The 23,000-nt window shown below is 47.7% G+C and overlaps 3 protein-coding genes across 3 annotated transcripts; all 3 read right to left on the minus strand.

Moving 5' to 3' along the window:
- Window positions 1–400: 400 nt before the first annotated feature.
- Window positions 401–1,352, minus strand: VC83_05146 (uncharacterized protein; the record flags this gene model as incomplete). Its single annotated transcript, XM_024468771.1, has 1 exon — window positions 401–1,352. One exon carries the CDS (start codon window positions 1,350–1,352, stop codon window positions 642–644), a length of 711 nt encoding a protein of 236 aa, XP_024324002.1. The 3' UTR covers window positions 401–641.
- Window positions 1,353–1,390: 38 nt separating this feature from the next.
- Window positions 1,391–6,201, minus strand: VC83_05147 (uncharacterized protein; the record flags this gene model as incomplete). The annotated part of the gene is made up of 2 exons (XM_024468772.1): window positions 1,591–6,201; window positions 1,391–1,531 (listed from the first exon to the last, which is right to left on the minus strand). Exons 1-2 carry the CDS (start codon window positions 4,822–4,824, stop codon window positions 1,391–1,393), a joined length of 3,375 nt encoding a protein of 1,124 aa, XP_024324001.1. The 5' UTR covers window positions 4,825–6,201.
- Window positions 6,202–18,710: 12,509 nt separating this feature from the next.
- Window positions 18,711–21,037, minus strand: VC83_05148 (uncharacterized protein; the record flags this gene model as incomplete). The annotated part of the gene is made up of 2 exons (XM_024468773.1): window positions 18,711–19,411; window positions 20,641–21,037. The coding sequence occupies 2 exons, from the start codon at window positions 21,035–21,037 to the stop codon at window positions 18,711–18,713; spliced, it is 1,098 nt and encodes a 365-aa protein (XP_024324006.1).
- Window positions 21,038–23,000: the final 1,963 nt, after the last annotated feature.

Here is a 23,000-nt window from a genome sequence, read left to right on the forward strand (position 1 = left end):
ACCAAACCACCAAACCACCAAACCACCAAACCACCAAAACCCAGGGGGTCCATCACCACCCGCCATGGCCCGCACGCACTAGTATCTCCCCATCCAACCCTCCACCTCCATGACGTCAATTCCCCACACCACCAGAGCCTGCCTAAGCCCTTTCAAGCCTGCCTAAGCCCTTTCAGGCCTAAACCCACCCCAGCCATGCTAGGACAAGATGGGGCTTAGCCTTGCCTAATGAGGGTTGGTGCGTTGGTGCGTTGGAGGGAAGGGGTCCAGGGGTCCAGGGGGAAGAGGTGGTGGGTGTGTGGAGGAGGGAGGGTACTGGGGACGGTAGGGTAGGGACAGGCCGTTGGTGTTGGTGTGGGGATGGCTATAGATATATAGACCGCGTTATTGATGATAGATTCCACTCATCCATTCATTCATTCGCTACCTAATTGTAACCTCAGTCGCTGGCTCGCTGCCTGCAATCGACACATAAAACACTCCGCTTCACACACGTTGGCTAAAACTTATCATCCACCCATCAGGAAACACAAAAGACAATGGTATCGCCACAACGCCTCCATCCAACCCGCATGCAATGAAACCCCCCCCCCGGGGAACCCATCCCTCCAACCCAACAAACGCCCCTCCCCTTTCCCCTATCACTCCCTACCTCCTCGGCAAATTATTCCCCCCAAACCTCCCTCCCCCCCCAAACTCTGTCTCACAATCGACTCCGCCGCCGCCGCCGCCGCCAGCCTCTCGCGCTGGCGACTCCTATCCCTCAAATACGCCACCGCCACGCCCTCATGTCTCATCCGCAGAATCCTCAGGATAACATCATCACTCGGATCCGCCTGGGCCTCTCTCCTCTTCTCCTCCTTCGCCTGCCTCATCGTGCCTAGATTCCTAGAGAGCATAATACTCTTCCCCCTCCGCAAACTGGTCGCGCTCCCCAAACCAGCGCCTAGAGACGGTCCCAAACTCCCCGGCGGCAAAGAGAGGGATGTGCGTTGCGCCAGCGCCCTCGCAGCAGTAGCAGACGCCATCCGCTCCGACGTCTTAATAAGCGAGTCCGTGGGATCAAAGTAGAAAAACGCCAACTGCTTCAGCTCATGATACTTCGCATTCTTCAGCACATCATCCCGGACCCCCATCGCCTCCCCCGTCTCCTCATCCCTGGCATTAAAAAACGCCCTCAGCAGCTCCAACCACAAGAACACCGTATCCGCCTCCTGCCTACTCAGCGCCTTCTGCGGACTCGGCCTATCGCTCAAGGGCGGGATGAGCAGCGCCTCGATGGCGAGGAGGACTTCCTTCCACAGCCGCGTCATGACGGCGATCATGGAGGCGGTGGTGAGCGTCTGCTGCATGATGGCGAAGTTGTCGTCGAAGTAGGTGAAGAGTGGTTTTAGGGCGTTTTCGATGTCGAGGGGGAGGGGTGGGGGGGGAGGGAATGGCGGGTTTTCCACATGCTGGTTAGGGAGATGCCGCGGGAGAGGAGGCTGCGAAGGGCGTCGGGCGAGAGGGAGAGGTTGATGTAGGTTGAGAGCTGTGGGTGGGGGTTAGCGGGGGGTCTCTGGATGGGTTTTGGGGGGGGGGAGGGCTTACCTTATCCGTGATCTTCCGAATCATGTCGCGCTCGGTGCGCTTGAGTAGCCGGAAGGCCTTGCCAAAGTAGAACTGGATGTCGTCGCGCTCACCCTCCATACTGATGCGGAGAAGTAGTTTCCCCTGCGTATCGAGGTTGAGCCAGCACTCCTTAGGGAGGTAGTCCGAGAAATGTGACGGGTCGAGCTTGAGCGACGTCCGACCCATCAGGTCGTCATCGCCGAAGGTGTCAAAGTCCCAGATCGTAGCGACGATGTTGACGGGGCCGGACACGATGATGTCGATTGACTCGTCCCAGCGGGGATTCAGGTTCTTAGGCACGACCCGCGTCTTCATCAGGCGCTTCTTGAACTCATCGCCGAGGATGACGTACGGGTCGCTGAGGCCGTTGGTGTCGCAAGCCTTGAGGTCCTCGCCCTCCACAATCTTGACGGTGAAGACGTATTTATTCGGCCTGCGCATCTGCTGCTGCTCCTTGGGTGTGATATTTCGCTGCAGCACCTCGGCGCACGCGTCGACATTCATTATCCTCTCGAGCTTGTCAAGCTGCTGCACCGCGAACTCGATGTTGTTCAGCTTTACCAGCGACTGCGGGTTGAACTGGAACGGCTCCATCTTCTCCTTGTTGTTCCACGCATCCTTGGCGAGCTGCATCCACCGGTCCTGCTTCGACTGTTTCGCCGTCGCCTCCTGCTCGGGAGTCAGCCGGTTCATCTCCTTGGTGAACCGCTCTTCGAGCGCCTCACAGTACCGCGCCAGGCCCACCCCGAACGACTTCGACAGCGCCGTCATGAACTTGGCGTGATGCACATCGTCGTCCCAGTTGAGCTGGAAGATCTGGTCCGTCGTCTCGTTGAACAGCCGGAACACGTCGATGGCCGACACGCTGTGTCGCTCGTTATCGGTCGGGTTCTCCGAGCGCACCTCGAACTTGTCGTGCAGGATCGCCTGATCGACTAGATCCACCATCTTAACGTCCGCCACGTTGATCCAGCGCCACACAAAGTCTGCCAGCGCGTCCTCGATGTGAAACGCGAACGGTACGTCTGGCAGCGCCTGCTGGTGGATGCGCCGGATCTCCACGAGCTCCTTATACAGCGCGAAGCCGTCCTCTAGGTCGACCTCGGAGTTATTGGCGTGCGCCACGTTCAGGATCCGCTGGATCAGGTCCGCTGCGTCGTTCTCGAAGCTCGGGAACACCGTCTCCACCAGCACCGTCAGCGGGTTGACGCCCATGAACTCCGGGTTCTTCTTGTATCGCTTCTGGATCCGAGTGCACAGCTTCACCACCGACTTGCCTAGCTGCACGACGTGGTAGAACTGCCATTCCTCCTGGTTCTGAGGCACCTCGGCCTCGAGGTATCCTCGGTAAACCGCTGCTGCCTGCTCTCTCAACCCCCTATCCAGCTGCTCGCTATAACCCTGCACCTGCTCCGGGCTCTGCTGGAAGCACTCGTCGTTATAAATATGGCTCTCCAGAATCACCATCACCGGCCCCACCGACGGCGGCTTCGAGTCATAGCAGTGTTGTAGAACATCATACAAATCCCGCAATAGCGAATCGTGGACACTGACAAGCGTATGTCGATACAGCGCAAGGTCATTGATAGTCCAGTGCGAGCGGTCGATGGACTGCAGTCCACCCGCATGTGCGAGCGTGCTAGACTTCTTGGTCTCTGCGGGTGGGTTCTTAATCATCTCAAACGCCGCATCGAGCTCCTCAAGCCCGATTTCCCGGTCCTTGAAGCGCTGCACAGAGACGTCGAGGTAGAGGATCAGCCGAGAGAACTGCGGGACGCGCCATCTAATCGCGAGCTCGGTGAGGAGTTCGAGGGATTGCATGCTAAGCGGAGGTGCGGGGGCGCCGCTCTCTGCATTGTGTTCTGTATGTAGTTGATCGTATGTAGCAGCGTGCATGAGTATGGATCTGTAGTATGCCCGTGGGTCCGGAGGGATATACACGAAGCTGACTTCTTCGAGATACAGCCGGCTAGACGGTTCATCGCTCAATGACAAGCCGCCCATATCTCCAGGCTGCGTCTGGCTAAATGATGATCGTGACGTGCGCTCTGTCGGGCTCGAAATCGTATTATAATAACCGGCATCTGGTTGCATGGGTATAATAGTAGGCAGTGGTTTGTTGAGCCCAGTCGTCGGTAGAGCGCCAGGCTTAGTACTCGCCGAGGATGATTTGGCCAATTCGGGCTTGACGTGTAATATACCCAGCATCATCTGTGACAGGTCATGACTCTCCGCCTTCTTCCACGCCTGATACCCCTCGTCAACAACAAAGTCATTAGAGGAGAGGGCGCGCGCCGACTGCGAGTTGATGCACTGCTGGTACGATTTCAGCTCCGTCAGGGCTACCTCCTCCGTCCAGAACTTCTTATTCGCATCGATATCAGACTGCACCTGCGAGTTCCGCATCCCAAATATGCGTCCCACAACCTGCACCATCGGCATATCCTTCACATCGTAGCTGATCGGGTTAACAACCTCAATATACGAATCGCTAGGCCCCGCACCAGACGACAAGTCTTGGTCGTCCGTCAGAAGCTTCTTCTCAAGCGTCGCCAGCCGACTCATCAGCTCTGGCCTATCCTTATCATACCCATGATCCTTCATCGTATTGCTCAACAACCTCAGAAACAACGCCACATGTCGATCCAGCAGATTTTTCCACGAGTCATCCCCCGGCGACTTCCCCTTCTGCAGCGACTTAACCGCATTCGAGTAGAAAATCAGCACCAAATCCTCCACGCGCCTCTCCTGCTCCATGCGCCTCCTAAACGTCGCCTCCGTGAACGCCGTATACGCCTCCGCAAAGCTCCTCTTGACCGCCGGATCATTATACCCCGGCAACCGCTCCTTCATCATCAGCACGCCCGTCATCCGCTTCTCCAGCGGCCCCATAAAGCCATGCGGCAGCTTGGCGCTCTTCGCCGAGCCAACCCCAGACGAGAAGTCCTTGACCAGATCCCCAATCGTCGACGCCCGGTGGCTGATCGCCTTCGGCGCCGCCGCCAGGTACTGCTTCCGCTTGGCGCGCGGCTGCAGCAGGTGATGCAGGAAGGCCGCGCGCAGCGCATACGTGTAGCTCTCGTTGTACGTCACCACCTTTGGCATGAAGCGCGAGACGGTGCGCGAGAGGCGGTCGGACAGTGAGCCATTCATGTTGCGCGGCAGCCGGCGCGCCGTGGAGCCCCGCGCCGAGCGCGACGAGGACGTCGACATCGCGGCAATGGGAGGAAGGGGGGGGCTCTGTGGTGTGTCGTCCGCCGATGGATGGTGGGGGGTGGGCGCGGGGAAGGTTGGGCGTCTGTTTGTTGCTGGTGCCTGCTGTTTACCGGTCGGGGATGTTGAAGAAGGAAATATACGTTTGAGGCAAGGCACGCGCGTCGCGAGCAGAGCTGTGCTGGGTGGTTTTTCTGTGCCCGTTTGGGAGGTTCCTCGTCTTTGCTACGTTTGCGTCAGGTCCAGCCTCGTAGCGGCGGCTGGGGGTAGGTTTGGCGGGTATATGGTGGTTGCGAAGGTGAGCAGGGCCAGGGGTCAGATTGGGTTTAGCGAGGCTGCGGCTGCTCCTGTTCTGTTATGAAACTTCTCTCAAACAAAACGTCAGAGGGGCAAATGTGCGATAATGCGATAATGGTAATAATAGCAACAATGGAGGTACAGTCAACCCCAGTTATAACGATCCTGGATACAACGATATTTTTGATATAGCGATATATTTTTCGGAACCAATTCTATTTCCACACAACTTACGATACTACGATAATCGTTACAGTTCCACCCTATTATTGTTATATCCAGTCTGACGTATTCTTAGGATCATGAGCCAGAGGCACAGTATTAAATTAGAACAAAGGCGCGCCCTTCGTCGCTAGGCACATCGACAGCACCTAAAGCCTACACAGAAGCAATGCATCGAATGGTTCCTCTACGAATACAATCACAAACGTAGCCAGTCAACTGTTTCCGAATCCTTAAGTCTACGCTTCTCCCACCTCGACGAGATAATACACCACAAGGCATGCGACTTCGAGAAGGCTTCTAGCCTGACTTAGAGAAGGTTCTGTTTACATGGCAGCAGCGTATTAAAGCAAGAGGGGGATTTACAACTAGAGAGCTTCTGCAAACAAAGGCAAGAGATATATAGCGCTAGTTTCTACAACACTCTAGCAAGCCAGTCCTAGAGTTCAGCATTAGATGGCTTGAGGGATTTAAGAAGCGCTTTAAGATATCATTAAAAGTTCGACACGGAGAAGCCTTATCTATCCTAGCTTCTATAGAAGAGGAAGTGAGAGCCTTACAAACTATGGCAGGGGAATATCAAGAGGAGGATATCTATAGCATAGACGAGAGTGGCCTTTATTAGAGGATGATGCTCTCTCGAGGCCTCTCATCACAACATCAAGCTGGTTTAAAGAAAGACAAGTCTTGGGTCTCTCTTGTCTTTTGTGTTAATGCAACTAGACAGATCAATTTCTAGTCTAGTTCATTAGCAAAGCTAAAACACCACGCGCTTTGCAATTTGTATTAGTTCATATAATAGGACGGTAATGGCAGTGGAATAAGAAAGCTTAGATGAATATAATGATTATGACAGAGTGGCTTTAAGCTTTTTATTAGCATATTAGCACAACATGACAAGTTCTTTTTATAATGGACAACTTCTCTGCCTATTATACCACAATTAAGCTTTGTCCTCCTCTATTAAATATTTGAATATGTTAGCTACCTGCTAATAGTACAAGTCACTACTAGCCTCTTGATCAAGGGATTATTCAGAATTGCAAAGCTTACTACTAGCAACATTGGCTATAATATATCTTACAATCCTTCGACTTAAATGTAGATCCTCTATCGTTAATGAATGTACACCTTGCAATCCATTAGATCTTACGAAGCTAGAATAACAAAATTACAAATAGTACAATCTACAATTGCTTTCGCAATCAACACTTGTCTCTTCGCCTATTTCACTTCCTACTCTAATTATGCCTCATGAAGTTACATAGCTATATCAAAAGGTTATAGAAGCAGGAAATATACAAGACGCTATGTTAGTTGCAAATTTTCTTAACCCTGTTGACGAAGATGGATGATGGAGAGGATGAGCAGAATGTAGGAGAAGATGAGGTTTTACAAGAAGTGCTACAAGTGTTACGATTATAGCTTACAGGTTGTTATGGTTGTTATGGTTGTTATAGTTATTACAGTTGTTACGATTTTGTTACAGGTGCAGCCTTAGCCACCAAGGCTACAACCGCTAAGCGGACAACTGTATATTACGAGGAATAGCCTCACCTTCCTTCCTTCTTCCTCTTCTTCTCTCTTTAGATTCAATCTAGCTTATTATTCTCCAGACTGGCTTCTTGACCTCCGTGACCATCATAACAACAAGAGCATTTAGGTTTACCAACTACTTAAAGTGATGAAGAAGACGATGATCAGTTTCTACAGCCTATGTACTTAATGGCTGATGCTAAACAAGCTCTTCATATATTGATTGGATTTGCTAAAAGCCAAGAATCTCTTTCTTCTGATTATTTACAGACACTAGAGCAGTTGGAATCAGCAGTTAAGGGCATTTAGCAGGCATCATTAGTTCAGGGGACATTAGATACATAGATTACATAATATATTCTATTTTGGTTATAGCGATATACTAGTTATAATGATAGTGAAATGGTAGACAGTGTAAGGACACAGGGCACCCAGCTCACAGTAATAGCATATGAGAGTGCAAGTCAGAGGCTAAACAGATGCTATCCTATAGGTCTACTACGAAGGATACAAAAAAGAGAATGAGGAACCCCGTTGGGTCAATCCCCTTAAGTACCTGAAACGGGTCCGACTCAGCTAACCTGCCCTAACTCTCCCCACATGACCGTAACCTGTCCGACTCTGATCCCTTCCGTCACTGAGGGCGGAGGCATCCTTACACTACCCCCCCTCTTAAGAGAGTGTTTTGTCTGCGAAACACGCTGTGAGAATCATTTCCGCAACATCTCTGAATGGTATCTGTGAGAAGAGCGTTCTATGTTGGCAGGAATTCTGTTTGTAATTGCATCTGTAACAACCCTGTTTATGTGCCGTGTCGGGAAGGTGCGTTGTATGTCATGCTAGAGTTGTGCCGTATCGACTCCGTTTAGTGTGCGAAACCAGAGTTTGCTTTGTTCACTCTGGGGTACATTCCTGATGGTCCGAGTGGACTCCGAATCGCATCTGCGAAGCGTTCGGGTTGAACTGTCCTACGTATAAAAGGAGAAGTGGCCACGCTAACCTGATTCGGAGTTCATTGTTGTAAGCCAGACTATGAGTACGCAGCCGCATCCACTTCTTCTTGTTGTCTCCAACAACAACGCCAGCGACCACCCCTCTGAGGATGGTAAGTGACCCCTTCTTGTGGATTGTTTGACGGTGTACTAATAAATTGGATAGATATTTCCAATCCACATGAACGAGTAGGTGATGGGAACGTGTTGGTGCATGGGTGACAACGTGTGCTGGGTGACGGGATTCGCAGAATTCCAACTTTAACAATGCCGGTTCCGACACCCTCTGGGGCCCTTTCGGCTGCGTTCCGAGTGCTCTGTCTGCGCTGCCTTCAGGCAAAAGCCTGTGGGATCCAATCTCACGATTGCGTCTGGTCCGCGGCCAGCTCCAAGTGCCGGTACTGCACCGCGCAGCACTCGGCTTGCATCCCGGTAGGTTTTCTTGTGGGATTCGGTGTTGGGGTTGGTTGGCTGGTGCTGATCTTGGTGGGAATAGCTGCCCTGGTTCCTTGGGGGAGAGTTTGCGGCCCTCCACGCTGCCAAAGAGGCCACCCCCCTATTCCCGCTGATGTCGCCGCCGCCGCCACTGAGGCAAATCGGGTGACCCTCCTGGCCACCCAGAGCATCCCAAAGTTTCGCTCCGAGGCAGAGCGTGGCCTCTACAAGGAGGCACGCACCACTCGGGCTGCCCTCGAGTTGGGGCTTGCCGTGAGTAGACCCCCTTTCCCTTGTGTTGTTTCGGTGCTGACTCTGGGCAGCAAATTCGGTCGTCGCTGCGCCGTCTGCGGATGGAACAGGAGAGCATCCCGGCTCTCCTGGGGGAGTTGGTGGCTGCTGTGGGCAAACTGCCCACCGCTGCCGCTCATGCGGTCGCCACGACTCGGGGTGATGGGAGGAAGGAGGGGGAGGAGGATAGAGAAGTTGGGGCGGCCTACGGGGCCTAGGTGGAGGAAGACCCTGTGTCGGAGGGGACTCGGTCCTGGCCCTTCGCATGGGGTCACTTCGATCCTTCGTCTCTCATGGTGGTAGCCGCTTGTTGTGACACCGGTGAGACGTTTGGGAAGGGTGACTCCCGCAAGGGTTATGGTGGTGAGTGCGCCCTGGCTCAGAGGGTATTTAGTTTAGAGTCGTAGATAGCAACGACTCTATTTCTTCCACTTTGTCTTCCCTAGCGTGATCGTAGTTTTGTCCTCGCCCGCCTCCCATGCTGTTACCCATCCGAGTAGTTCTTGAGGTGGTCCTGGTAAATCTGGGTATTCCATGTGAAACTCTCTGAGTTTATGGGGAGAGTTCATGAAGTTTGATGCTGGGTACCACTCCGGGTCCGGATCGTATCCTACCCAACTAACCCGGTATTGTAGTTGCTTCCGTCAGAGCCTCATGGTGAGGATCTTTTCCACTTCCCATTCCTCTACGCCATCTATCACTTCGCTGCTAGGCTCAGGCGGATCCTGACCAGGTAGGGGGTTATTCGGATCCTTCATGAGGACGTCTGGTGAGAACACATCGTGTATTTGAGAACTGGTAGGTAGTTCCAATCGAAACGCGTGCCCAATCCGTTCCAACACCATATATGGTCCAACCCATTGTTGGCCCAACTTGCAGCTAGGGCGAGAGTTCTTCAAATTTTTGGTCGATAGGTACACTCTATCTCCTACATCCCAGTCGATGGCCCTTCGGCATCGATTTGCATGCTTAGACATTTCTTCTTGTGCCTTTGACATGTTTTCCTTTGCATGGACCCATACGGAATGCATTCAGTCTGCAACCGCCTTGGCTTCATCTCGGTTTGGTGCTTTTCGAGGTTTTCCAATCCCAACTCGTACGCGGATCGGTTCCATACTTGAGTCGGTAGGAGGTCATGCCAATGGATGCATGGGGGAGTGTCATTTGCACGCGGTCCATTATGGGGATGAGTTCGCTCCAGTTATCCTGGTAATGGGATACGAAAGGCCTCAGTCTCTGATCGATGTATCGGTTCATGATTTCTGTCTTTCCATCGGTCTGCTTATGATAGGCAGTCGACAGCTTAACCTTAACACTGATATTTTGACAGAACTCCTGCCAAAAGGATGATACGAATTGGGGTCCGCAGTCGCTTACAATCGACTCCGGAGTGTGTCCGAATCGGTATATCCATTCGATGAACAATTGTGCCATTTGCCGGGCAGTTGTGGTTTTGTAGCAAGGTATGGTCACTGAACTCTTTCCGAGTCGGTCCATAAACACTAAGATGCTGTCATATCCATGCTTGTCCCTTGGGAACTCCTTGAAGTCCATGGTGAGGTGTTGCATAGGATATTCGGGTATGGGCAGCAGGTGTAGGAATCCTTGTTGCTTGGTGACATTGGTATGAGAAAGCCGACATGTCACACAATTCCTCACACAGTGCAAACAATCCGCCTCCATCCCGACCCAGTGGTACTTCAGGGCAATCAATTGATAGGTTTTCTGGCCGCTAGGATGTGCCACCAACACCTGGTCGTGCACTTCTCAGATTAGTTTCGTACATAGCTCAGTGTAATGGTTCACACATAGCCGGCCTTTGTATAGAAGAAGCCAGCCGTTCAACGCGAACCTGTCAGGTAGGGGGTGTTTCACATGTGTCTCTGTAAACGACTCTCTGTTGTCCTCACATAAAGCCTCTATTAAATCAAAAGGCATCTGGGGTGTAAGAACACAGGGCACCCAGCTCACAGTAATAGCATATGAGAGTGCGAGTCGGAGGCTAAACGGATGCTATCCTATAGGTCTACTACGAAGGATACAAAAAAGATGAAGGGGGAACCCCGTGAGTCAATTCCCTTAAGTACCCGAAACCCATCCGACTCGGTTAGCCCACCCCAATGATCACACGTGATCAGGGGGAACCTCGTGAGTCATTTCCCTCAAGTACCCGAAACCCATCTGACTCGGTTAGCCCGCCCAAATGATCACACGTGATCCGCAGCTACTCAGAGTCTGATCCTTAGAGTGAGAGACGAGAAGGCATCCTTACATGGGGCTTGGGGGTGTCCATCGAATTAATGGATGCTATGTAGCTCTCAGCGAGTTCGGTGCTGATTCGGGGGTGCAGGCGGCTTGGACCTAACAATACCCTCGCCCTACTATCAAGCTTGACTTTCTGCTGCATTACCAAGTCTTGGTCTCTTCGGCTCAGAATATCTGCCTTCTGGCTATTCTTGCCCGTGGTGTACGTAATGCAGAAGTTGAAGTTGGAGAGTAGTTCATCCACCAAACCTGCTTTGCGGTGAGAACCTTGGTAGACATGAAATATTCTAGCGAACGGTGGTCAGTGTAAACATCGACTTGGTGGCGCACCGAAGCTAACTCAGGCCTCCATTTTCTGAACAGCCTCTGAGGAAGGAAAGAAAAGGAGGAAGGACACACTCACTGAAGAAGGTGTAGATCCTGGATAGAAGCTCAACCAACTAAAGATCGAAGAGCGAGAGCGAGAGTGAGAAGCAAAGGTCAAACGATCGGGGAGGTGTAGGAAAAAGGTAAGAAGAAAGAAGGGCACGACCGCCTATGGAGCGGCAACCAACTGACACCAAGGGGGGTCACGGGACCACCCTGCCTAGCGACCACCCCAAGGATTAGGGCGAACAGCCCAAACAAACGCAGAAGGCCATACTCGTTGCCGCCTCGGAATTGAGGACAATCCCGCAGAAGGGGAGGCAATTGTAAGGCGGCCCATCATGTGAGGCCGCCCTGAACTCAGGGGCTGCCTGGCAGTGGAGCCACTAGGGCTCGGTAAACTAGGGCATGTAAAAATATAGGATATAAGGAGCTGGAAGCCTCAGAAGGAGGCCTCCAGCCTAGACCTACTGTCTTGCAATACGATCTCACTTCCTGCCTTCTGACCTGGTTTCTGTAGGAGAATGTCCCCATCATTTATAGCTAAACCAAGCCATTGCATATGCTTGTAATACCGCATATCTATCAAAGTAATAACTAAAAAAAACAGAGAGACGACAACTTTAGTTGTGACCATTGGGGGCAAGGCTTTTATTTGTTTATCGTTAAAGCTAAAGTCATAGGCAAAGCCACTTATGAACCAGAGCCAATTATGGCACCTGCCTTTTCATTTTAACTACAGTCTTATCACTAGGAAACCCACCTGAGGGATGTCACCAGCAGGCAGTGTTCCCCAAAATAGTATTAGTATTTGTGGTTTTCGAATAGTATTCGGCGATGAGCAATATTCGGGCTATAATTGGGGTATTCGGCAAGTATTTGCCAAAGACTCAGATACTATTCGAGTCCTTGGCAAGCACGGCCCAGGATGCCAAGCTATGAAGATTTTACCCCACCCTCATAGATAGATCTGTAGAAATAGATCCATAGATAATATACCAATTGATATTTCTACCAGAATGAGCGACTCTGAGCTATCAGCAATTCCAAGTGACGAAGATGAGGAAATTCAGCGTCTACCACCCCCTTTTCCATTCGAGTCTTCGCCGTCGATAGCTCTACCATTACTACAAATACGGCCACAACTCCCAAATACTCAGTCACCATTGTTCTTAAAGAATGTATTCAGTAGGACATTGTTAAGCACCAGCCCTGCAACGATGAAGATTGTCTGTATGCAAGATGGCTGTAATTATAAGCCAAAACTGAAGTTTTTATCATGGAATATCACGAGTAATTTGTGGAGGCATGTTGAAAGCATGCATCCTGCATTATACGAAGCTATAAAACCAGGAACTCCATTGCTACAGCGTGCTCAGAGTATGCAGAGTCAGAGTTTGCAGAGTCAGAGTTCGCAGGATTCGCAGGGCACTCTGAATATTGTCATACTGACATTCATTCACTCAGTTTGCTATCAAACTCAAGAGAAAACTTAGAAATCTCCTCCTCAAACCTACAAGTCACTATACATATTTTGGCTTATCACACCAACAACAAGAGCAACACTACTCAACGATTGCTACAACCCTCTATGATTCATTACACGTCATTGCTCCTTAGTTACTGGGCTGATATGACCACATAGCATATCTCTACAACCCTCTATGATTCATTACATGACATCACTCCTTAGTTACTGGGCTAATACTACACTGACATATCTCTATCAACTAGAGGCCTAGGAACATGAACGATAGCTCCAAACACTTCTACAACCATCTATGATTTATTACACGTCATCGCTCCTTAGTTACCCACAAGATTGGTTAAGTTATGACATAATTTGTCTATAGGGGTACTCTGACCTTGGACCTCCTTTCACTTCCTATAGGCTAGGACCTAGGAGATGGTTCTATGGGATTCTCTTACATCGACTACAGTTACCAAGCCTGGTTAGTCATGGAAAGTCATGGAAAATGAGAGAACTACACTCCTTTGGCATAAATAGGATTGTCCTTTCCTTAAGAAAGGGCAAGCAGACAATACAGTAAATCGACTATCACATACTTCCACGTCTTTTCCAAGCTTCCAAGCATTGATCTTGTTACTCCTTGTTTCTGAAAAGTCAGTGAGGTGCTAACCTCTGACTTATCCCTTATCCCTGAGTTCTCAGACTCAACATTTGTTACAACTTGTCTAAACCACTCCACTACATCATACACCTGATTGCTGCGTTGTGGAATAGTCTAAGCTATGACCCTTTGGCTCTTTTTCCTAAGACAGTGTGTTGTCTTAGTAAAATCATCCCTTCCTTGGGTGGCTAGATTCTCACATCTGGTGCACCCACCATTACAAATATGAGAACAGCCTGAAATGCCCAACAATTCTTTACTCCTCGAGTAGGAGGATCCGTTCTTGCCTCTCGATATAGAGAGTTATTACTTGCATTTATTGTATCTAATAACTTACCAATGAGTCTGGTTGATCGGCCTTCATTTTGTCAGCTTATTCACCAGCTTAGCCCTTCAACATTAGCTATATCAATGAGCTCCTTAATGTGCGATTTACACAAGACATTCTGCAACCACCGTATGAAGCTACAGATAGAACTCCAGGCTCATATAGTAAAGGGCGGACGGTTATCACTTACGACTGATTCATAGTCTGCAATGAATGGTGCAGAGCACTCTGCGATAACTGTTCATTGGATAAATAACGAATAGGTTCACCGGCACTGTGTTCTTGATATCATACATCTAAAGGAGCCATTCATTCCAGTGAATATCTTGCAGAGCAGCTTCAAGCTGTTACAGACGACTTTGATATTACGAGCGGAGTCTTTACAATTATTAGAAGCATCGAACAATACAGCAATGCTCGCAGAGTTTGAAATAGGGGCATGCACAAGCGTCATTTCTATACAGCAATGATGGAGCTTTACAGTAAAGGAAGGTGACGTCCGATGCATGGCACACATTATAAACCTTGCAGTTCAAGCAGCTTTAACTATGTTAAAAGCTGTACCATCAGAACAAACGGAATTGTATAGGCTTAAGCAAGGCTTAGCTCATACTCAAGGCTTTGTTCTTAATAAAGAAGAAGTGGCAACGGTTCTTATATCTATGTCTTCTGGAACCATCGAGCATGGAAAGATGCATTGAAAGTACAAGCATCTGCTATGGGTATTCAGGTGGTTTCAATGCCTGTACGATGGAACTCAACATATTATATGCTTGAGAACGCTTTCAAGCTTGAGCAGCCAATCAATGCTTTATGTGCTTCGCAAATGATGGATTTTTGATATTATCATTACATCAATAGAATGGCAAGTGTTACATGGACTAAAGGCGTTCTTTAAGATATTTGTCAAACCAGCAGAGCAAGTTCAAGCAGATAATTATCCAACGTTGAACGTCTGTATTCCACACTATCTACGGCTTTTAAATAAGCTTAAGGCAATGGAAAACGCTCCATCAACAACAGCAGCAATTAGCGCAGCTTATAAAGCGTCATATAATAAGCTTGATACTTATTATAACCTTGTGACAAATCAAGGCTCAAGCCACTCGTCAATTGCTACTATCTGCGACCCAAGATTCAACTTGTCACGGTTCACCAAGGCATAGGGCGCCAGTTGGGTATTATGAATTAAACTCAATCTAGAGAAGAAAGGAAAGAGAAGAGGAACACTCGAGAAGTGGCTCGATCTATATACAGCTATGTTGTGGTAGAGTGAATTCTCTTTAGTGAGACCAGTTCTGAGAATTCACTCCACAACTGAAAGCTTCGCTCCAACCCCAGAAAGCTCCCCACATCCCTAAAACCCCACTCGAGCTGCAAGGCGCACTTGATATCATAACACTACCCCCCCTACTCCAGAGTTGATCTCCTGATCAAGAAATCCCATTTTCAAAAAAATTGTCTCCAGCTCTCATTTTGGTTTCTGAGGGTATTTTCTGTGATATGCTTGGGTAACTTCTGGAGAATTTTGAAGCTCTCTGCAGTATACCATGTCTCGTCCGGTGGATAGTTCTTCCAAGCTGCCTTGTAGAAAAGCTTTTTTCGAATAACTTTTGAGTCGAGGATTTCGTCCACTTCCCACTCCTCTTCGCCATTGACGGTGACTGGAGGCTCTGGTTCCTGTTGCTGCCCTTTGATTGCATCATTCGAGTCGAGTCTTAATAGATTGGCATGAAAGACTGGATGAATCTTCATGCTGTTTGGAAGTTTGAGCCGATATGCAACTTGCCCAATTCGCTCTAGAATTTCAAAAGGTCCCACTTGCTTGTGGTCTAGCTTCTTTGATGGCCTCTGTGTCTTTATATTTCGAGTTGAAAGCCATACTCTGTCTCCCACTTGATAGCGTGGTGCAGGTTTCCTTTTCTTGTTTGCGAAATGTTCCATTTTTGCTTGCGAGAGCGTGATTTCATCCTGCAGAAACTCCCAAACCTTTGCCATCGTCTGAGCTATGTTCTTGTGCTCTTGTTTGGCTTCGTGATATGCTTGCTGCTCTGTATCGAAGCTCATTCTTGGTTCATAGCCCTTGTTCGCAAAAAACGCACTTGTCTTGGTTGCATCTGATGGCAAACTGTTGGCAGCAAACTCCACCATGCACAAGTATGAAACCCAATTGTCTTGAAGATAGTTCACATGAGCTCGCAAGTAGTGTTTGAGCTCTGCATTGAATCACTCAGTCTGTCCATCTGTTTCTGGGTGGAAGGCAGTTGAAAGTTTGGCCGAAAATTTTTCAAATTTTGCAGAGCAAACTCCAGACTTCTGCAATGAACTGAGGACCTCTGTCTGATATTATCGAGTTTGGTAGACCATGGTGCTTCCATACATGTCGAAGTAAGAGCTGTGCTGTAGCTTCTGCAGTAGTCCCTTCTTGCCCAGCAAAACACGGAATGAAATGTCTTTCTTTCGTCAACCTGCATGCAACAACCAAGATAGCATTGTTCCCTTCACAGAGTGGTAATCCTGTCACGAAATCCATTGATATATCAATCCATGGTCGACTGTCAATAGGGATTGGTTGTAGAAGTCCATTGTAGGCATCTCGATATGGTTTCGATCTTCGATAACTATAGCAATTTTTGACATATCGAATTATTGTTTTGTCCATGTTTGGCCAGTAATAGTGCTGTTTCATGACTCGCAGCATCTTTCCAGCTCCTGGATGTCCATAGAAGGTTGTTCATGAACTTCTCTCAACAAGTCCACCTGAATGGTTTCTGGCACCCAAACTCGATTTTATATTCTAGCATGACGTTTTTGAGTTCGCAATAAGCCAATGCAACCTCTTTGCTGATCACCAGATCGAACAAGCAAAGGTTCACCAATGGCCTCATGATGCTGGAGTAATTTCGGATGAACCTTCGATAGAAATTGCAGAATCCAATGAAAGCTTGCATATCCCTGAGCGATTTTGGAGTTCGCCATTCCAATATAGTAGAAACCTTTGCAGGGTCCATGCGAATGCCATTGACTCCCACGATGAGTCCTAGGAATTTGGTTTCTTGGACAAAAAACTCACATTTTGAGATATCTGCTTGCAGTCCAGCTTCTTGAAGCTTCTGTAGGACTTTCCTTATGTGCTCTGTATGCTCTGCTCGAGTAGCACTGTAGATAAGAATGTCATCCATGTATGCGGTGACGAATTGGTTGAGGTAATCCATGAGGGTTTCATTCATGTACCTCTGGAATGTTGCTGGACCATTTGTGAGTCCGAAGGGCATGACCTTGTATTTGTAGGATCCAAATCGAGTTCTGAATGTAGTGAGGTCTTCATCTTCTTCTGTCTGCATTCGAATTCGATTGAAGGCATGTCGAATGTCCAGTTTGGTGAGATATTTTGCTCCTATGACTTGGGCCAGCGTTTCATCAATGAGTGGTATGGGATATCGATCCTTTTTCGTTATGGCATTTAGCTTCCTGTAGTTGACACAGAATCGAAGATCACCACCTGGCTTTCTCACAAACATAATGGGTGAGGAGTATGGGGCTTTGCTTGCTTCAATGAACCCTTTTGGCAAGTGCTCGAAGACATATTCTTCAACCAAATCAAGTTCTTCCTTTGACATATTCGAGAGTGGTGCATATCCCAGCTTTGCATCACCTTTGAGTTCAATATGATGGTCTGAAGGTCGATGGGGAGGTAGCTTGTCTGCTGCCATTTTCGAAAAAACATCCAAAAATTCATGAAATTCCTTTGGAAGGATCAGTCGAGGGTCAATTTCTTCAGTTTTGGTCTTATTCTTGTGCTCGATTATGTCCTTCATTGATATAGCAAAGACTTGAGCTCCTTTTTGCTTCATGAGCATTCGAAATGGTGCTGCACCAATCATTGCTATGGTGCAAGGTTTTGGTTTTTCCACTTTCAGAGCAGGTTCTGGGGAGGCATTTCTTTGGCTTTCTTCTTTGGCCTTTGTCTTTTGCTTTTCGATATAGGCTCTGTTTTGAGGGCTCGATCTGGTATAGAATGAGGTTGCAATAATCTCCAGTGAAGAGGACTTGATCATTGATCATATCGAGAACAACTCCATGTTGCTTCATCCAAGCTTTCCTGAGAATGATGGAATGTTTTCCTAGCGAAGTGATGAATAATGGACATAGGCTTTCCTCATGCTCTCCCACTTGTAGTCGAGGATATATAGCATGTGTGATAGCAGGGGCAGCCTCTCCATTAAATCCTTCAACTTGTTTTGGCTTCACAAGTTCGACTGGGGCTATCCCTTCGATTTCACATATTCTTTCTGCATCAGCAGCATTAATGAAGTTCCCACCTGTGGCACCAGTATCGATCAATGCATGGACAATAGTTTTGTATTTTCCCATTCTACAAATAACTAAGAAAGGGGTGTCCGGATCAAAACTAGATCTTGAGGAAGAAGCTGCAATTCTGGCTGCACTACCTCTAGTGATGACTTGCCTAGAGGCTATTTTTTCCGAATCAATGATAGACTCAGCTGTAGATACCTCATTCACTTGAGCTTTGAGCTTCTGGTGACAGTCTTGAGCTCGATGTCCATTTTGTTGGCATATAAAGCATTTCCCAAGTTTCATGAGCATTTCTTTTGCTGGATCTTGATGCAGTGGTCGATACAGCTTCTGTGTCTTGTTTTGCATGTTCAAATCCATTGTAGGTTGAGGGACTGAAGTTCGAAGTAGTGCCTGGCCCTGATTTTGAGTTTGGCCCATGTTGTTCAAAAATGACTTTGGCTTCCTTTTTTCTTCTTGTTCCTTGATCCGCTGAATGTTCTGGTCGATGAGCATGCATTTCTTTGCAAACTCGTGAAGTGTAGTAGCTCCAACTTCAGCCACTAAGGCTTTCTGCATCTGTTGGTTGACTTTGAAGGCAAAGTTTCTTCAGAGTAATCAAGCTCTGTCGTGAGCCTTTGGAACTCGGCCCAGAACACTGCAAAGGTGTTGTTTCTCTGATACAGCTTCCGATACTCAGTTTGAGCTGTGTGCCTTTGATCGGGATCACTGAAGACTTTTTTCCAAAAGTTCGAGAATTTCTTCTGCTGTCTGCAGTTTGTTTGTAGAGTTTGGTCGAAGCCTTGGATTGACATGTCGAACTGCCAGTCCTCCCAGTTGACTCTGAATGTAGCTCATTTGTAAAGTCTGTGTTGGAAAATGATCAATGTTGGCTTCGAGCTTGAGGCAAATTTTCACAACCCAGTCTTCAAATGCTGGCTCTATCCCATCTGTGAGGATTGGAGGGTCTGGAATCCGAGCTGACAGTTGACTGTAAGAGTGGTGTCCTGGTTCATTCTTCAGAGCTTGTTGGGTTTGCTTTTCAAGATATTTCTGAATTGTTTGTTGCTCAGAGATTTGTTGCTCGTTGCTCTGGATCAGTTCCTGTAACTGGAGAATGGCATCATCCTTTTCAGCCAGTATCGAATTCGAATCCTCTGCTAGGGCCAAATAGTCCTGAAGAATGTTCTTGTGCAAAGTCCATGCCATTTTCTGGTTGGTGACAGATAGTTTCTGGAGTTCGTCAAAGGTTTCAACATTCCATTCAGCCTTTTCATGTCGATTTGCAAGTATAGATTCACGTCTCTCTTGAGCTGTTTTGCCCAGAGTGTGAAGGAAGGTTTCAGATTTGAAATTAGGATCATGAGGTTCATCGGTTTGGTTTGCAGAACTTGGAATTGATGCTCCTTCTGCCAGGGATTCCTGGTCTTGTTCCTATTTGTATTCTAAAACCCATTGATTGTGTATCATCGGAGTTTTGCAGAATATTTTGCCTCTGTATGTGAGGCATTCAGTCTTCGTGTTCCAGTGCACGCCTTTCTTGATGAATCGGCGCAGTGATGTGACTGATGTATGGAAAGTGGAGACAAGGGCTGTTTCCTCAAGAGCGATAGTTATTGGTTGACCATTGCTATTTTGAACATCAATGTTCACGGAACCAAATCCTTCAATTATCACCCGTTGATCTCCTGTGAGGAGATATGTTCACTATCACACTTTTTGAATTTGTGGAATTTTGCACGGTCATTGCAGACATGCACCATGGCTCCAGAATCAAGGATTGTACTTCGTGCAAGCTCATAAGTTGATGATGGCTTTTGCGACACTTGAAATGCTGGGAACACGGCTGTGAGTGCCGTGGGGTTTGTTGTACTGTCTTGCAGACTGTTGTCCCCTGATCCATTCTAGCTCAAGTAGTTGGAAATTATAGACTGGAAAGATGGTCTTTCTGCAATGTAGTTCCGCACTTTCATCTCAGTTTCTTTTTTAGGTTTTCATCCACTGTGTCTTTTTGATTCAACAATGTAATAACAATCTCTCCATTTGTGTTTTGATCCACATGGACATCGTCTAGCAGAAGTATTTCTATTTGTGTGGCCTTGTAGTGTTGCAGGTTCATTGTCATTGCTGTCTGTTGCTGCAAAGACTCTGTCACTACTTTCTCCACTATTATCCATTGTTGCGAAGACTCCATGCTCCCCCCGAGGTTTCTGTCAGAATTGTGTTTGCCGACAGTAAGCTCTATACTCAGTGATTACTTGCATGAGAGAATATGTCATTGACTCGTCGATGAGTCTCATATCACAGACAAATGGTGGTGACGAGGAAGAGATTGCACCTAAAAAGTCAAAGATCGGTGTATGTCCAATGACTTCAGCAACTTGTAGCTTGCGACCAACTTCAAAAATTGTTTCCCACTGGAGAAGCCAATCATCGACAGTTGACCTCTTTGGTATCTTTTGCAATGTTCTCCACTCACTCTTCCATTCTTCGATTCTACCACAGTCGGTAGGTGCGAAGCGTGTTTTCAGATTCACAAGCATCGCGTGTGCTGAATCACAGCCATATGTATATTGGAGGAAGTCCCGTTTGATTGACTCTTGTATTTTTGCGCAGATGCCTTGGATGGCTTCCTCTTGTTTCTCTCACATCTTACAATCATGTTGGTAATCGTCTTTTAGGTTCTGAAGTTCTTCTTTTTGATCTTTGGTCAAACTCGCATATGTGATTGGCATCAGTTGCGAGGAAAGTTGTTGTTGGTCTTCAACAGACTGCTGAGGTTGCTGTGCAGAGGATCGTCCTCTTGTTGCCACACCTGCGGGTGCTTGCTGCGAAGATGAATATGTTGCAAACCCTTGGCCTGCCTGTGCTGCGGCATGCACAAAGCTAGGGGCAGGACGAGTAGGTGGCTCTAGAATAGGAGGATTAATATTGTTCGGGTCAATATACCTCCATACTCCAGCTTTCATTGATGTTGTTTTTATTGTCTCGATCCATTCATCCCAGTCTTTGGGAGATGTAAGGACCACCCCTACCCTATTTACTGTTGCCATTATGATGGTGTCTAGGGTGTACGTAGGCTCTGTGATTGTATATATTGATCAATTTAGCGACTTGGAGTTACTCCGGGCTCATAACTGTTGAGTAAATTCGATGTATTCGATACTGACTAAATAAGAGGCTCCAAGCCGCAAGGGCAGAGTTTTTCGTGGTTCTACGTGTGGTCGCTTACTGTAGCCCCTGTATATTACAACATATTAAGTTGGGCAAAAGTTTTATATACCCTGCATTTGACGTGATAAGTTTTATATACCCTACATAATATGAAACTGTAATGGTGGGTGCACCAGATATGAGAATCTAGCCACCCAAGGAAGGGATGAATTTACTAAGACAACACACTGTCTTAGGAAACAGAGCCAAAGGGTTGTAGCTTAGACTATTCCACAACGCAGCAATCAGGTGTATGATGTGGTGAAGTGGTTTAGACAAGTTGCAACAAATGTTGAGTCTGAGAACTCAGGGGTAAGTCAGAGGTTAGCACCTCACTGACTTTTCAAAAACAGAGAATAACAAGATCAATGCTTGGAAGCTTGGAAAAGACGTAGAAGTATGTGCTAGTCGATTTACTGTATTGCCTGCTTGCCCTTTCTTAAGGAAAGGGCAATCCTATTTATGCCAAAGGAGTGTAGTTCTCTCATTTTCCATGACTTTCCATGACTAACCAGGCTTGGTAAATGTATTAGAAATCAAGTGCGACCCACAACTAGCTTGCTAATCATGTAGTGAACGTAAGAGAATCCCATAGAACCATCTCTTGGGTTCCTAGCCTATAGGAAGTGAAAAGGAGGTCCAAGGTCAGAGTACCTATAGATAAATTATGTCATAACTTAACCAATCTTGTGGGTAACTAAGGAGCGATGACGTGTAATGAATCATAGAGGGTTGTAGAAGCTTCTAGAGCTATCGTTCATGTTCCTAGGCCTCTAGTTGGTAGATATATGCCATGTGGTAGTATTGGCCCACCCCCTTAAGGATGAGATTTTCTTAATAACTTGTTCAATGAGTGTTCAAATGATATGCCGTGATGTATGTAGCATAAACAGATGTAGTAGAAGAGTTTGCAGCAATCGTTGAGTAGTATTGCTTCTGTTGTTGGTGTGATAAGCCAAGATATGTATGGTGACTTGTAGGTTTGAGGAGGAGATTTCTAAGTTTGCTCTTGAGTTTGATAGCAAACTGAGTGCAACGAATGTCAGTATGACAGAAACCCCCTGCGACCAGTAAAAACCCCCCAATTCCCCCCCCGTAGCCTCCCGTAGCCCCCTCGCCGTCGCCCCCTCGCTGTCGCTCCTTTTGATGGCCTCATTCGGCCCAGTCGTTAAGGGCTCTCGACCAGGCGTCTAGGTCGAGGTAGAGCTGACCGTTCATAGGAACGGTCAGCTCGCCAAGAGAAGCCATCCTCGTGGGCCTGAGCTGAGCTCAGGACTTCCGATGCCTCGCGATTCCGAAGAGTCGTCGAGTGCCTCAGTGAGGGCAGCGGCTAGCGAGTCAGCTGGGACAGCAAGGAGGGCGACGGCGAGGGGGAGCAACCGTGAGGGAGGCAACGCGAGGGAGGGAGGCAACGCGCCGAGCGCGTTGAGTGGTTTCCTGCTTAGTAAGAATCACCATGGTATATAAAACTTATTTATGAACTTACCGGGTATATAAAACTTTTGCCCTATTAAGTTATCCATGTTATCCACAGCGATCCACAGAATGTCATGTGATGGATAACATTGGATATCTTGGATATTATGTTATCCATGTTATCCACGGGGATCCATGGAATATCAGGTGATGGATAACATTGGATATCATGGATATTATGTTATCCATGTTATCCACAGATATCCCTTTGGCACGACGCCACTATATAAGTAGATAGTATTTTCTTAGATAGGAGCTTTGTGCTCAACTCAATATAGTATTCTTTACAATACTGTAACGTGTTACTTGGAAAGCCTTTGTGTTTAA

The sequence above is a fragment of the Pseudogymnoascus destructans genome (genome assembly GCF_001641265.1).
Source record: "Pseudogymnoascus destructans isolate 20631-21 unplaced genomic scaffold scaffold_11, whole genome shotgun sequence".
Lineage (NCBI taxonomy): Eukaryota > Fungi > Ascomycota > Leotiomycetes > Thelebolales > Thelebolaceae > Pseudogymnoascus > Pseudogymnoascus destructans.